The sequence below is a fragment of the Mus caroli genome, chromosome 4 (assembly GCF_900094665.2).
Source record: "Mus caroli chromosome 4, CAROLI_EIJ_v1.1, whole genome shotgun sequence".
Classification (NCBI taxonomy): Eukaryota; Metazoa; Chordata; class Mammalia; order Rodentia; family Muridae; genus Mus; species Mus caroli.
This window is the reverse complement of record NC_034573.1, coordinates 64017873-64033486: the sequence shown is the minus strand read 5'-3', so window position 1 is coordinate 64033486 and position 15614 is coordinate 64017873. Positions and strand designations below refer to the sequence as shown.

The 15614-nt window shown below is 38.0% G+C and overlaps 1 protein-coding gene across 1 annotated transcript in view; it reads left to right on the top strand.

Annotated features, from left to right (window-relative positions):
* Window positions 1-9640, top strand: part of Megf9 (multiple EGF like domains 9) — a 104502-nt gene extending 94862 nt beyond the window's left edge. The window contains exons 5-6 of the mRNA XM_021160932.2: window positions 2658-2927; window positions 4617-9640. Of these exons, the coding sequence (XP_021016591.1) occupies window positions 2658-2927; window positions 4617-5068 (722 nt within the window). The 3' untranslated portion in view covers window positions 5069-9640. The remainder of the gene's footprint in view (window positions 1-2657; window positions 2928-4616) is intronic.
* The last annotated feature ends 5974 nt before the right edge of the window (window positions 9641-15614 follow it).

Sequence of the window (15614 nt, the reverse complement as noted above, 5' to 3'; positions counted from 1 at the left end):
GAGTAAAGGCTGGAAAACAATTTTCCAAGCAAATGGTCTGAAGAAACAAGCTGGAGTAGCCATTCTAATATCGAATAAAATCGACTTCCAACCCAAAGTTATAAAAAAAGACAAGGAGGGACACTTCATACTCATCAAAGGTAAAATCCTCCAAGAGGAACTCTCAATTCTGAATATCTATGCTCCAAATACAAGGGATACAAAGTATCCAAGGAGCTATAGAGATCTGCAACCATGTAGGTGCAACAACATTATGAACTAACCAGTACCCCGGAGCTCTTGACTCTAGCTGCATATGTATCAAAAGATGGCCTAGTAGGCCATCACTGTAAAGAGAGGCCCATTGGACATGCAAACTTTATATGCCCCAGTACAGGGGAACTCCAGGGCCAAAAAGTGGGAATGGGTGGGGAGGGAAGTGGGGGGGGAGGGTATGGGGGACTTTTGGGATAGCATTGGAAATGTAATTGAGGAAAATACGTAATAAAAAAAATTTAAAAAAAAAGAATTGTTTCTCAAATGAAACTCTTAATATCATAGACAGATGGATTCACTTTTTATCCAAAGCCTGAGGAGCAGTCCTTGCTGCAGCTTTTATGCCAACTGTAAATTATTCTTTCTGTAATGAAATACTGTGTTTAGAGAGCATTACTATTCTGTAAGTAAATTTGTAATTTCTAAGAAATTAAGAAATCACTTATCAGCCAGGCCTTTCATCCTAGCACTCGGGAGGCAGAGGCAGGCAGGCAGGCGGGTTTCTGAGTTCGAGGCCAGCCTGGTCTACAAAGTGAGTTCCAGGACAGCCAGGGCTATACAGGCAAACCCTGTCTTGAAAAAAAAATCACTTATCAAATCTAAATGAGAAGCCCAAACTAAAATCATGTAGAGATTTGAAAAGAGCAGTTAAGTATGAACCAATATGTTCCCACTATGTAAGATGAAATTATGTAAGTAGCAAACATTTATTGAACAGATAGTATATGTCAGATATTACAAAAATACTGGAGGTAAAGGTGGAACACAAGTAGCTTAAAGTTTAGTTGGTGAAATAAACAATAATCCAATTATTGCATCTTAAATGTTAAGTGTTATAGGTAAAGATAGAATAACCCTAACCTAAACAGAAAATCAGGAACAAACTTTTTTGCTTCTGAGAATTGATATATGAATTGCTGCAGTTTCTATCTATAAGGTGACTAAAGGTAGGGGGTAAGAGGATGCTGCATATAGCAGAAACAGTATATATGAAATGTTAGAGAGAAGAAAGCAAGCATTCTTTGGGAGTGTCCTAAGCCTTCAGACAAGCTTGAAACAAAGTAGATAATGAAGTGTGAAGAGATATGAGAGGAGTTAAGAAAAGTAGGCAGGGCTTATAAAATTTTCAGTAGAAGATTGCATTAAATTTTCACTTAGTTCCAAAGCCATTAGAATTGTAGGAACTTCTCTAGGGAGATAGTATGTGTATTCAGATTTACTTTGAAGATCATAGAGGCTGTAGGAATATACTGCAGTAAAGAAGCCTTAGGAAGTATTGAGAGATCTAGAAGTAAGAAATGATGACAGCCTTAACCAGGTGCAGAATATTGGAGTTGAAACATCAGTAGGTTGGGAATATTTTAATATATCACTGAATTGAACTGATAACTGCCCAAAAGCAAATAGGAAATGGGGGCTGAAATTTACTTCTTAGCTTTGGTACCTAAGCAAGTGGATGTATGTTGGGACCATTCACTAAAATACAGGAAACTTGTTTGGACAATCATCTATGTTAAATTTGAAATGCTTGTAGACCCAGATATACAGGCAATTTGTATATCATGTACAGTTTGTAATTTAAGACAGAGAGATGGACTGGAGATATACATTTTCCATTGTTGATTATACAAGTGAGTGAACTCACCCATGGAAAATTTATAGAATGAAAGGGGAAAGAAACCAAGTGTAGCACTCTGAGAATAATGGTCTCAGGTGTAGCTCAGTGGCAGAAGGTATTTGCCCTCCATGGAAGAGGCCTCAGATTAATACCCAGCACCACACAAAAGAAAAAGATGCCTAGGAGTATCAACATTTAGGGAAGCAAGAGATGGAGAAAGTTTTTCCTTAACCCATATTCTATGTAGTCTTTTATGCCTCAAAGGAAAAAACATTTTAAAAATAACAAATAAACATACAAGCAAAAGCTTTTTAAGGAACTGTGAGGTGGTTCAGTAGGTAAAGATACAAGCTAGTACAACTGGAAATCTCTGAGTTTGATCCCCAGAACCTACACGATGGATGGAAAGGACACCAGCAAGATGTCCTCTGACATACAAACACATAGTATTGCCCATGTGGATCAGCGTATGTGCAGTATACACACACTCACACTCTATGTAAATGACAATACATCACAGTTATTGAAACTTATAGTGAAAGCATATTTTTTTTTACCCTTTACTTCAGTAGACTTTGTGGATAGGCCCATCATTCCTTCAATACATGGGAAAGTTAATAAACTATATAGACTATTGGTTCTGTATGTCTCTTGAAAGAAGATACCAGGGAGGATTTTTAAAAACCTTTTGGTGGGCAAATAGTTTTCTATCTTTTAATGTAGCTTGAGACTTTACTAACTTATTTTAATGTTCTTCCTATTTCTATTTCTGTTATTCTATTAGAATCTGGAGAGTTGGAGCCTACATGTGACCAATGTAAAGATGGTTACACAGGCCAGAACTGCAATAAATGTGAAAATGGCTATTACAATTCTGACAGCATCTGCACACGGTGCGAATGTCATGGCCATGTGGACCCAATTAAAACTCCAAAGATTTGCAAGCCTGAGAGTGGTGAGTGCATCAACTGCCTTCATAACACCACTGGGTTCTGGTGCGAGAAATGCCTAGAAGGCTATGTTCGAGATCTTCAGAGAAACTGCATCAAGCAAGGTAAAACTCCAACTAAGATTACACATTGAGTATCTGAGGCTAGCATTGAATGTTTCAAGACAGCTTCCATTAGCTTTGTACACCTTCCAGTCCTACCAGAGAAGTTTCTGGAAATAAATTTTGATAGGTATTTGCCTAAAGAGGGTTCTTTCCCATCTTACTGTCTCCTGATTCTCCAGCATCAATTCCAGAAACGTGAAGACCAAGACCAAGTCGTTGTGACAATGAGACCGAGTACGCTCATATTTCCCTTCTTCTATCTGTCTGTTAGAACTGAAAGGTCCTGAAAGTTCTTTTCCTTTGCTTCTTGACACGCCATTTCAGTGATCATCAAAGACCTTTTCAGGGACGGACCTATACTCAAGTCTATCTCGAAGTTCCATCTGGGAAACTGCAGTTCTTTCTAGCCTCTTCACACTTTTGAGCTGACATGGCTCTGTGTGTGATAGATGAAATCTTATTAATATTCACTTTGAATTTTAAAATAAAAAGCATATGATGAAATGTTCCTTGGAGGAGTATTCAGTGAGAATTTAGAAAAGGTTAAGTTATGAATTCAGGAGGAGCTAGGGATATTCAGGGATTACTATTCCACAGAGAAATTAAATCCCACAATGTAAAAACTGCTCCTTGATATTCCAATGTACACTGATTACTGAACTGAGATACAGTTGGCCTCTGACCAGTAGCATCTTTTTGGTATTCTACTACAGTGATAAGATTGAACCACATCACTAGCTTAAAATGCTGTCACTTAGCATTTTACCATGTGTCCAAACAAAAGTGCCCAGAAGATAGTATTGTGATGGGATTTTTTTTTTTTTTTTTTTAGCCATGAAGGAATACAAGCTTTGGCTATTTTTAGGTTACCTAATGTAGTAGACTGCAGTGATGAATAGTAATAGCTATTTTTATTATAATTTTATTGAGTACCCATATGATCACTAATATACACATAAAGTTTCCCAAGAACTCGGTGAAGTAGACATTATTATTCGTATTTAACAGATGAAAAATCTAAAATTCTAAGAGATTGACTTACTTGTAGCCCAGACCACTCCAAAACCTTGCCCAAAGCTTTTCAGCCTTCTACTGAGCTATGCTATCATAAGAGGTCTAAAATGTAGCTCCTAGATTATAAAGTAATTCAACAACACACAAAGCAAGAGCTCTCTACACATAGAATTAAAGGAAACTTCTTTTCTCTTTTGGCTGACAACAACCCTGAGCATTAAATTCTGTTTTCTGGAATAGAATTTTATACTTTCTTTAAGGATAATTTTACTTTCATCAAATGCCATCAGATGTGATGGATATATTCTAGGTCAGATAATTTTCATTTTAAATCATATGATTTAGAAATGGTGACACATTTACAGCCTTTGAGGAAATGTCCATGATAGATAAGAAGGGTGGAAAACTTACATGTTAGAATTTTTCTAAAGTTTCAGTGTAGGTGTTATACACATTAAAGAGCAGACCTGGATGTAAGATGTAATAAATAAGCTTTCCAGACTCCATTTCTTATCATTGTATTTATTTAAAAATTATTTTTAACTTGCATTCCTCTAAGCAGAGTACCATGTCAACATTCCATATCAACTTTCACTTTCATGTGTATTTCTTTTATTGTTTCTCAAAACTAGATAATTTTGTCTTTTACATTTCATTCTCTGTTTTTATTTTCAGAAGTTATTGTTCCAACTCCTGAAGGTTCTACCATTTTGGTTTCCAATGCCTCTTTGACCACATCAGTGCCCACCCCTGTTATAAATAGTACTTTTGCCCCCACAACCCTGCAGACTATCTTTTCAGTAAGCTCTTCTGAAAACAGCACCTCAGCACTTGCTGATGTATCATGGACCCAGTTTAACATCATCATTTTGACAGTCATCATCATTGTGGTAGTGCTGCTAATGGGATTTGTAGGAGCTGTGTACATGTACCGAGAGTACCAAAATCGGAAACTCAATGCTCCCTTTTGGACCATCGAGCTGAAAGAAGACAATATCAGTTTCAGCAGCTACCATGACAGCATCCCCAATGCAGATGTGTCGGGATTGTTAGAGGACGATGCCAATGAAGTGGCTCCCAATGGGCAGCTGACCCTCACAACACCCATTCATAACTACAAAGCCTGAGAAGCTGAGCTGTCCTCCTGGATTGTCAGAAAACAGTGCTCACTTAAACAGCACCTGACCTCTGGCTGCACAGAGCCTGGGTAGAGTTTGTTGAGAAAGGTATTGTGCAAATGTTCAGGTACAAACTGTAGTGCGCTTAGCCTGTCCGTTGCTCTTAATTCCCCCATGAAGATCTGAAGCACTCATCGTCGAGGACTTGAAGTAAAGTATATTTTTGTAGCAAACCACATGTATATATGGAAAGGCTGAATCCCACAGAGCAGCCTAAGTCTACCTGGCCTCTCAACGGACTGCTCAGAAAGTGTTCACCTCACCAGATGTGATAGAATGTTGATGTGGAGGGGAAAGACTGATGGAAGAATTCATCTCCACTTTGGAAACATATTTTATAAAAGAGAGGCAGTGATTATGTTCATTTTACTGTACTAAGAGATGTAACTTAGGAAGAGATGATATCTAGGCTAATAAAAAAAAATCTTGGTTGTGTGTAGACTAAGGGTAGAAAGGTGCCAAGAAGTTCTGTAGAAGGGCTTGGCTTTCCTTCCAAGAGTCTCCTTCAAAAAATGGAGTTAAAGCACAGGATAAGCTTCCATGGTGAGGGCAGGCACAGCAGGCAGAGAGCAGAAAGCTGATGGTCTCCTCAGAGAGGTTCCTGCCTCTAAAGAAACAAGGTGTACATAACTAATGTAGCATTATCTGGTCAACATTGTACTTGTATCTATTTGTAAAAAATCATGTCCTATTTTATCATCTAGACTTTATCTGTATAGCAGTTAATGGTGTTGTAAAAAGAAGATATGGGAACTTGGTTAAAATACTGTAATATAGGTGACAATATTGCTAGAGCTGGGACTCTGGTGAGCATCAGTCATTTTAGTCCCTATTTGGACACTGTTGAAATTGATAAGAGGTCAAATGTTTCTAATCTTTCCTCTCTCAACCTAGAGTCATATGCTCTTTGACTTACCATAGATTCAAGCAATAGATTTTGAAGTCTGCAATTGCGAAACTGGAACACAGGCTGCATTCTCCAGACACACCTAATTAGCTACTCTGTTTTACACTGCTCAGTGTAAACTCCTCAGGAAAAGACTTCTTTCCTGAATGTAAAAGACAGTCTTCCAAAGGACAGAAATTTTAAATTAAAAAGAAAAGCCATCACATCACTTCGGGTTCCTTGTTTTTATGCCCATGAAATATTTATGTGCCTCCCATATCTGCCAAAATAAAGGCCTTTGACATTTGAGCATAACCTGTCACCCATGCATCATGAGGAATGTTTGGCTTCTTCAGTGATGGAGTTCTTCCATCTTCATATCTGGGCAGAGGGTCACTATGGGTGTGTATTTAGTCCTTGCTTTTTGATGCCATTTTCCCTGAGGCCAAGTACTGCTGCTTTCATTTCTTATGCATCCATAGGTTGTAGACTGAGAGCCAAGAAAGGTGACTCAGACTATGAAGTAGGGGAAAACAAAACATAGTAGACCTAGGAAGCTCAGACTCCTTTTCTTACTTCCTCAGAAAAATAAAGACATTGGTCATCCTTTGTAGGAGACCCCACCTTTTTCTCAGGGTTTAGAAATGACTGTATACTAGAGGATCCATAGGTAACCTGGGTGTGCTCTGCATATTTGGCTGTCTTTATAAAGGTAGACATTACATCTCATTGTACTAAAACAATTTACAAGTGACTGATTGCCTAGCATATGATTCTATGGATTTAATCCTTAGAATTACAAAATATATTAATAATTTATTGCCCTTTGTCATTTACAAAACACCTTTCCATGTGTTTCAAAGATGATCCTCACCATAGCCTCCTTAGGAAGTAGTCTTGTGCTCATTTCATAGATGAAGTAACTGAGCACAGAGAGTCTAAGTTGTTCAGCTCTATACCATGCACATCATTATTATTATTATTGCTGGAATCAGTTCTCCCCTCTACTTCATTGTCATTTTGCTATGTGATAACATATAAATCTACTAGCCATGGGCCCTAGAAGACTGGAATGGAAATTCCCATTTGTGGATGCTTTTAATAGAGCCCTTGTATGTTCTCTAGAATACTACCCCCCACACACACACACACACCATGTGTATATATTGGGGTAGGGGGAGTATGTAACTCACAGGCACAATTCAGGGCCACATAGATACTAAGGACTTTGTTGAAAGAACACACATGGATTTCTACCTAAAGACAGGATTAATGATGAGAAGGCAAAGCTGCCAGTTCATTAAAATGAATGAATTCCTGAATTGGGGAGGGGAGCGGAGAGACTTTTCCTAGCAGTTGCAGCACAGGTGTGTATTGACTGTACATCACAGAGTTCCAAAGTGCTAAGCACAATGGCTGCCTCCCTGATACCTCATCTCCTGCCAAAATAAGTGGTAAGAAGATAAAAGCCAAACGTTTGTTAAACAGTTCACCCAATAAATAAATGTTTGTATGAGTTTAAGAGCCAAAGTAAACAGTGGAGAGTCCAGCTAAATAGAGATTCCATGATACAGATCTTAAAAGATAACACAGAAACTAAACCACAAATTTATCAAGTACCTGTTAATTGCTCCTAAATCATGTTTTTCACAATGAAAAAAGGTATAGCCTTAAAATGTGTTATAAATAACATCATTTAGTGACCCCGTTGCTCTGCTTATACAAATTATTCTGTTGTAAAGATAACCATGAGGTGATCTCTCCTTGAAAGTAGAGTAGGAAACCAGAATAAAACATGCTGCCAGGTTTTCATTCCTCTGGAGACATTATCACAAGTCCTCTGCAAAGCCTGATGCTGGAACAATTTTTGTCTAAGCATAAAGAAAATGTTTTTAAAATATACTAAATACATGACCTTAATGAGAAATGGATGTCAGTGCTAGGAAGGAGCTGATGCTTGCGCCTTAGCTAGCTCCGCTGATTAAGCCCTGTGCATTTCTGATAGATAGATGTTGTACTTGTCAACCATGACTTTGTTCCCTTATCACCACCATCCCCTACATTGCCTCCAAGGACTCTCCTTATTTACAGTCTCTCCAGTTTCTCCAGAGAAAGCAAAATGATAATTAAACTCTCTTATTTATATGAACATGGTGTGGACCCAGTACATTATTTTTCCCAGGGATAGTTAGATTTTAAGGGAGAGCAACAGGGCAGACATGGGCTGGGAGGATAGGTCTCTATTGTTGTTTTGATTTGATTTTTAGTTGTATCTAAATCCCAAATTATATTGCTTTTCCCTAGTCCCAATATTTCCAGAATCATTAATCATCAAAGCAATACTCACTGATCTACCAGATAATTTGGGTTATCTGATCATCAAGATGTTGTGGTTTAGAATAAGAGAGTCGGTTAGAGCTCTATTATTCACCATTCACCCTGGTCCTCTGCTTTTTTTATATTTATAAATATAAAAGTAATTCTGATGATTCTCTCTGACTTCATGTAGTTTGAAGTGGTGTGTGAGTAGGAGGTGGGTTTCTGCATCTTTCAAGGAAAGCTCTCTGACAAAATATTCAATATTCAGAATAAGTTAAAAGAACTCAGTAAAATCATTAGGACAACAGAAGTTGTGATCTCATCCATCCATAAATAAATAAATAAATAAATAAATAAATAAATAAATAAATTCCTTTAGTCTGTTGGTACTTTTGACAGCAAATGGTTTAGGAGTTAAAAGAGGTTTGGTGTCTGTGTTGTAGAGCTGGGGGAGGTGACAGAAGGTTAATTTGTCTTTTGCTATCACTCTGAGCAAATGGCTAAGCAGGAGGAACATGGTGATTAACCTGAAGAAGTCAAATAATATTGGATGGCTAAAGATTGTGGATCATTAAAACATTAGTGGTTTGAATGATACTTTTTCAAAGACATTGAGAATCTTCCTTGTTACTTATGCATACACGGAAAGTTCAGCAGCCTTGGAGTGAGCCCAGAGCTTCAGATTCAAGCTTGCCCAAAGCTAAATGACTTCTAGTCCACTTTTAATGCTAGGCACAAGCATTCTTTACTCTTAAATGTCAGTCCAATCAATTAGGGTATGTTTCTAAAAATTAAACTTGTATTTATGTCACTAAAATCCTAACCCAAAATTTAAAAACATGTCTCATATGTGTGCTGTACTAGGCTTCATGATGCATTTCTAAATTTGTGTATGATTTGAATATATGAAAGAATTTATACAAGAGTGTTATTTAAAATTATTAATAAATGTATATAATTTGTACCAATTGTAGATTCGTTTCACTTCTTTATGTAGTGAGAGATTTAAGAAGTCTACAGGTAAGTGCTAAAGACCACTTGTCAGTTCATTCCATAGAAGTCTTTACATGCTTTCTGTACTGACCAATATTTTGTTTAAGTTCATCAAAGGAGTGTCTACTACTTGGGAAGAAAATACCATATGGGACAATGTATTCTCATACAGCTAATTCACACCAGAGATGAAAATATATATGAACATTTATTATTGGGCTGGGGATATGGCTTTGGTGTAGGTCACTTGCATACCAAGCCCAAGTCCCCAAATTCCATCCTCAGCACTTATAATAAACAATAGCATATATTTTTGTTCACAACATTTTTTGTCTTCTGTGCCACTCCCTGAGATTTCTATCAAACTTATGTGCTGTTCACTGAGATTTCTATCAAAATATGTTGAGACTGATTCCCTTTGGATTTCTGACTTATACATGTGAATATTTTCCTTTTTTAATGATTTTTGTTAAATATTTTCTTTATTTGCATTTCAAATTTTATCCCCTTTCCTAGTTTCCCCTCCAAAAATTCCCTATCCCCTCCCCCTGCTCACCAACCCACCCACTCCTGCTTCCTGGCCCTGGCATTCCCCTATACTGGGGCACAGAACCGTCACAGGACAAAGGGTCTCTCCTCCCATTGTTGAGCGACTAGGCCATCCTCTGCTACATATGCAGCTAGAGCCATGAATCTCACCATGTGTTTTCTTTGATTGGTGGTTTAGTTAGTCCCAGGGAGCTCTGAGGGTACTGGTCAGTTCATATTATTGTTCCTCCTATGGGTCTGCAAATTCCTTCAGCTCCTTGGGTACTTTCTCTAGCTGCTTCATTGGGGACCCTGTGCTCCATCCAATGGTTGGCTGTGAGCATCCACTTCTGTATTTGTCAGGCACTGGCAGAGCCTCTCAGGAAACAGCAATATCAGGCTCCTGTCAGCAAGCTCTTGTTGGCATCCATTCATCTGGAATAACAAAAAACCTAGGGTAGCAAAAGCTATTCTCAACAATAAAAGAACCTCTGATGAAGATTTTCTGAACTCTGGAAATGAAGTACATTCTATGTTTTTTAGGTAACCCATAAAAGAGTGCATCTTTCTATTATTTTAAGGTTCCATTGAAGAAATTTGGTTGTGTTTTTGTTTTTTCCTGTTAAACTGTGTTTAATGAGATGTCATCTGGTTATCCCACTAAACATCCAAGGGTGTTTTGAAAACATGCAGCAAGAAGTCTCTTTGCACTGAGAACTTTAAAACCTTAAGTCAATTTATTCTACCTCAGCTGCTCATGATAGCTCACCCCTGTGATCTTAGCACGTGGGAGGTGAAAGCAGGAGAATCAGGAGGTTAAGATCAGCCCTGACTATATAGTCACCTCTAAGCTAGCCTGGGATATGAGAGACTCTATCTTAAAAAGAAAATTACATTTCAGTTGAAAAATTTTAAATATGCTTTATAAACAAACCTTCAGTAGTTAGCATCATATGTCTGTATGATATATATTTGGTATGTTAAAGGAACAAAATATGCCAGCTTTCAAGAGAAAAAAATGTATGCAAACAACACACTAGGAGAAATACCACTAAAAGTATAAAAGTATTTTTATATTTCTGATAAAAGTCTATAAAGACATCTCCATTGCATTATCACAACTGATTGTATTAATTTTTTTCAGGGGAGTAGGACATGTTCCAAAAGTTCAAATGCTCTATTGTAATTTAAATGTGACAACAATTGTAAATAAAACCATTATAATCAGTTTTGTCTTGCTGATTTTTCTTATGGTGCAGGACTTCAGAAGACTCTGATCCTCATACATGCTAGACAAGGTCTCAAGAACTTCATCTCTACCGCTTGCTTCAAAATTAAACTAGGATGGTGATGTGATTCAGTCAGCTGATAGAGGTGCTTATTGCACAATCCTGGAGACTGGCGTTCAGTCGCCAGAACCCGAGTAAAGGTGGAGTCAGAGAACTGACTCCACTGAGTTGTCCTCTTGACTCCAACCCATACACAAAATAATATTTTTTTATGAAAAACAACAAATATGCAAATTGATAGTGTTAGGAGTGTGAACTAACAGATGGAAAAGCAGCAATCTATGTCAATATTAAAACCAGTGTTAGCTGTAAATTTTTAAAGACATAAAAATTACAGTATATAGTGACAATTTTTTATTTTTATTTCTTTAAAAACACACACACACACAAAAACACAAGTATTATCTTAGAGTTTTACTGCTCTGAACAGACACCATGACCAAGGCAACTCTTATAAAGTATAACACTAAATTGAGGCTGGCTTACAGGTTCAGAGGTTCAGTACAAGGCAGAAGCATGGCAGTGTCCAGCCAGATGTAGGGTTGGAGGAGCTGAGAGTTCCACCTGTTGTTTCAAAGACAGCTAGGAGAAGACTGGCTTCCAGGCAGGTAGGATGAGGGTCTTAAAGCCCATGCTCACAGTGACATACTTCCTCCAACAGGGGAATACCTCCAAATAGTGCCACTCTCTGGGCCAAGCATATACAAACCATCACAAATATTATAATATGTTTTCATTTTAATCCCAGGTATGGAATATGGGACCGTTTCAGATTGTCCCCTGCAGCTTACTATGATTTGCTTCATGCTCTAACAGGGCTGTGATTTTACCAGCTGCAGATAGTTTCTGTGATTCTGTCTTTTGGAGTTCTGGAGACTCTTTAGAAAGTATATAAAAGTTAGGGCCCCTAGAAGTGGGGTGGGTTGATTGGTGGTGATGGTGGTGTGGGTTGGTTATGGTTGGTTAAGTAGTTGTGTGCAAAGAAGAGATTAGATATCCTAATCTAAGATCCAACTTGTACCAAGGAATTCAACACAGTCAGCATGATTATATTGTTTACCCCTTTCTGACACCTGTTATCTTTTTTCTCTCCTGTCTAGTATAAGGGGATTGAAAGGGTAGAAGAGGGTGGAGGAAAAAAGAACCCACAAAGTATCAAAAGATACCTACAGATTTTCTAATGCTTCTATTTATAAAATGAAAGCCATTAAATAATGTTAATTGGTATTGTTCACTTCATTATATTAATAAATAATTTTAAAACATTCGTGATAGGGCTGGGGAGATGATTCCATCAGTGTTTGTTGTACATGCATGAGTATTTGGGTTCAGATTCCCAGAACTCACAGAAAAACCACATATGGCAGTATATGTCTGTGATACCAGTGTTGTACAGCCAGATTAGGCAGCTCCCAGTAGCTCTCTGGCCAGTCAATGCTGGCAGTCAATGCAGTGGCTTACAGAATCAGTGAGAGACCATGTCTCAAAAACAGAAAAAACAGTAGAGACACATGATACTAACCTCTAGGCCTACACACACACACACACACACACACACACCAAATGAAAAACATTGTGTGCTGCTGAATTGAGCACTGCATTCCACATAGTTATATGCTGTACATGTTACTTTCTGCCTTCCTCTGTAGACTCTGTTTTCCTTACAACTAGGACATTTTAAGGAAACCTGATATCTGCCATATTGCTGATACTTCATGAACTCTTACTATGTGGTGGTTTAAAACAAATGGTACTTGATGATACCAACATAATCAGTTTATGAACTTTCCAGGCAAAGTATGTAAACTTGCATGCAGTGGGTAGAATGCTAGAGGTCAGATAGGGCTTCTCTAGGTATTCTTGTACTGTTTTGGTCCCCAGGATGGCAATATGGAAGTAGTGAAATATTTTACGAGATGACCTAGTGGGAGGTGACCAGGTCTGAGGAGGGATTGATGCCTTTGTCATGGGAGTATATGTTTCCTCTCACAGGGAGCTCCCAAGAGAGCAGGTACTCCTATTCTTTCTCCATGGCACCGCTGGCCACTCTTCAATGTTCTCCCACCATTTTTATGCATCTACTGTGAGACCCTCCCTAGAATCAAGCAAAAGCCAATCATACTCTAAAGTGTCCTGAAATGTGAGCTAAATAAAGCTTTTTTTTTTAAATCAAGTACTCTGCCTTGTGTATTTTATTATAGCAACACAGATGGACTAAGAGGACTGTATTTCTTATTCAATAATATATCAACATGCAGGCTTCAAAGGGTTTGAGTAACCCTTCAAATTGTTGTATATCTATTTTTTAGTTTATTTGTTTCATTTTTCTTTTTTTCTTAGTGCAAAGTACTTTTAATTATATTCTCATAAGGATTAACAACTACAGATTGTTTTACATTTTTTAGCAATAGAAAGCCTCCCATAGAATGTAAATTGGTTCAGTTGGTAAATTGGTCTTTACAAAGAAAAGAAAATCCACTCTTGCAAATCTAGACCTCAAAACAAAACAAAACACAAAATTTCAGACCAAAAAGGCAGAGAATTCTACACAGGTATTGTTTAATTTTCTAGACTTGTGGGCAAAGTTCCTTAAAATGGGAGAAAATTATGTGTTCAACAACAGAGAGGGATGCATACACTTGTGATAATATATAACCAGTAAATGATTAAGATGAGTTGTTTAAAATGGAATAAAGATTAAGAAAAATGGGATATTTAAAGACAGGCATGACATTCTACTCCTGGGAACTCAATTAAAGAACCACTTGTGTACATGCACCAGAAGCCAAATGTCAGATTCAGTTGCAACATTGTTACAGAAGATAAATAGAAACAGCCATATGGCTGTCAGTATAAGAATTGATAGATTGCAGTCTCTTTATATTCTCATAGAACTCTATGCAGTTGTGAGAGATGCATGGATAATAACTATTAATCAGCTTGATTAGTATGTCCAAAAACAACATTGAGGAGAAAAAAAAAGCATGTCATGGGAAATGTGAATATAGTATAATTTATCTAATAAAAGAGCTAAGAACTGGGAGATAAGATGTGTTGTATTGAAGTATATGTGTATGAAAATAAGGTAATGAGCAGCACAAAAGTGTAACTTTAGAAGGAAATAGGAGCTGCACCAATGACTGTGAAGGTATTGGAGTTGCTCATTTCAGAAGCCACACATCTATGTGTTCTCATGCTGCTCTTCCTACTCATAGGGAATTGGTTTCAGGACTCTGAGCATGTCAAAATTTGCAGGTGCTTGTGTAATATAACAGATATTGTTATATATGAAACATTGTTGTCTTAGTTGGGGTTTCTAGTGCTGCAGCAAAACACTATGACCAAAAAGCAAGTTGGGGAGGAAAGGGTTTATTCAGGTTACACTTCTACATTTCTGCTCATCACTGAAGGGAGTCAGGATAGGAACTACAACAGGAGAGGTACCATGAAACAGGAGTTGATACAGAGGCTATGGAGGGGTGCTGCTTACTAGTTTGCTTTCCATAGCTTTCTCAGCCTGCTTTCTTATAGAACCAAGGACCATCAGCCCTAGGATGGAACTGCCCATAATACACTGGGCCCTCCCCTATCAATCACTAAGAAGATGTCTTACAACTGGATCTCATGGAGACATTTTCTCAATTAAGGTTCTCTCCTTTCATATAACAGGCCAGCACAAGTGCATAGTGAAAATTTATACAAATTACACTTGTATTTATTTATTTGGGTTGGGGATATATGCCCTTGTGGTGTGGTGTGGTGTGGTGTGGTGTGGTGTGGTGTGGTGTGGTGTGGTGTGGTGTGGTGTGGTGTGGTGTGGTGTGGTGTGTGGGGGTGTAGGTTAGAGAACAATGTCTGAAAGTCGGTTCTCTTCTTAAACTTGTGGATCTCAGAGTCTCAGAGACTAACCTCAGGTCATTACACTTGGTTGACAAGTACCTTTATCCACTGAGCCATCCCACTTATAGGGAAAACAACAGAGTCAGTAGTTAAATATGATTTCATCTGTGCTGGTTTGAATGAGAATGTCTCTCATATGCTCATATATTTGAGTGTTTGATTCCCAGTTGATGCAACTATTTGAGTAGGATTAGGAGGTGTGGCCCTATTGAAAGAGGTGTGTCAATTTCAAAAGCTCATATCAGGCTCAGTCTCTCTCTCTCTCTCTCTCTCTCTCTCTCTCTCTCTCTCTCTCTCTCTCTCTCTCTCTCTCTCTCTCTCTCTCTCTCTCTCTCTCTCTCTCTCTCTCTCTCCACATTGCCAATCAAATGTTATCTCTCAACTACTTCTGTAACAGCATACATGCCTGCTTGCTTGCTTGCCACCTACCATGAAGGAGAAGGAGAAATATAGATGCAAAAGGATAGCGGCCCCATGGGAGGGCTGCCCAGAAGGAACCAGGGCATCAAAGACAAAATATAAATTTAGAAAGAATTAACTCAGGGATATCAAAGATGAGTGTGCTAGCCTTGGGGAGGTT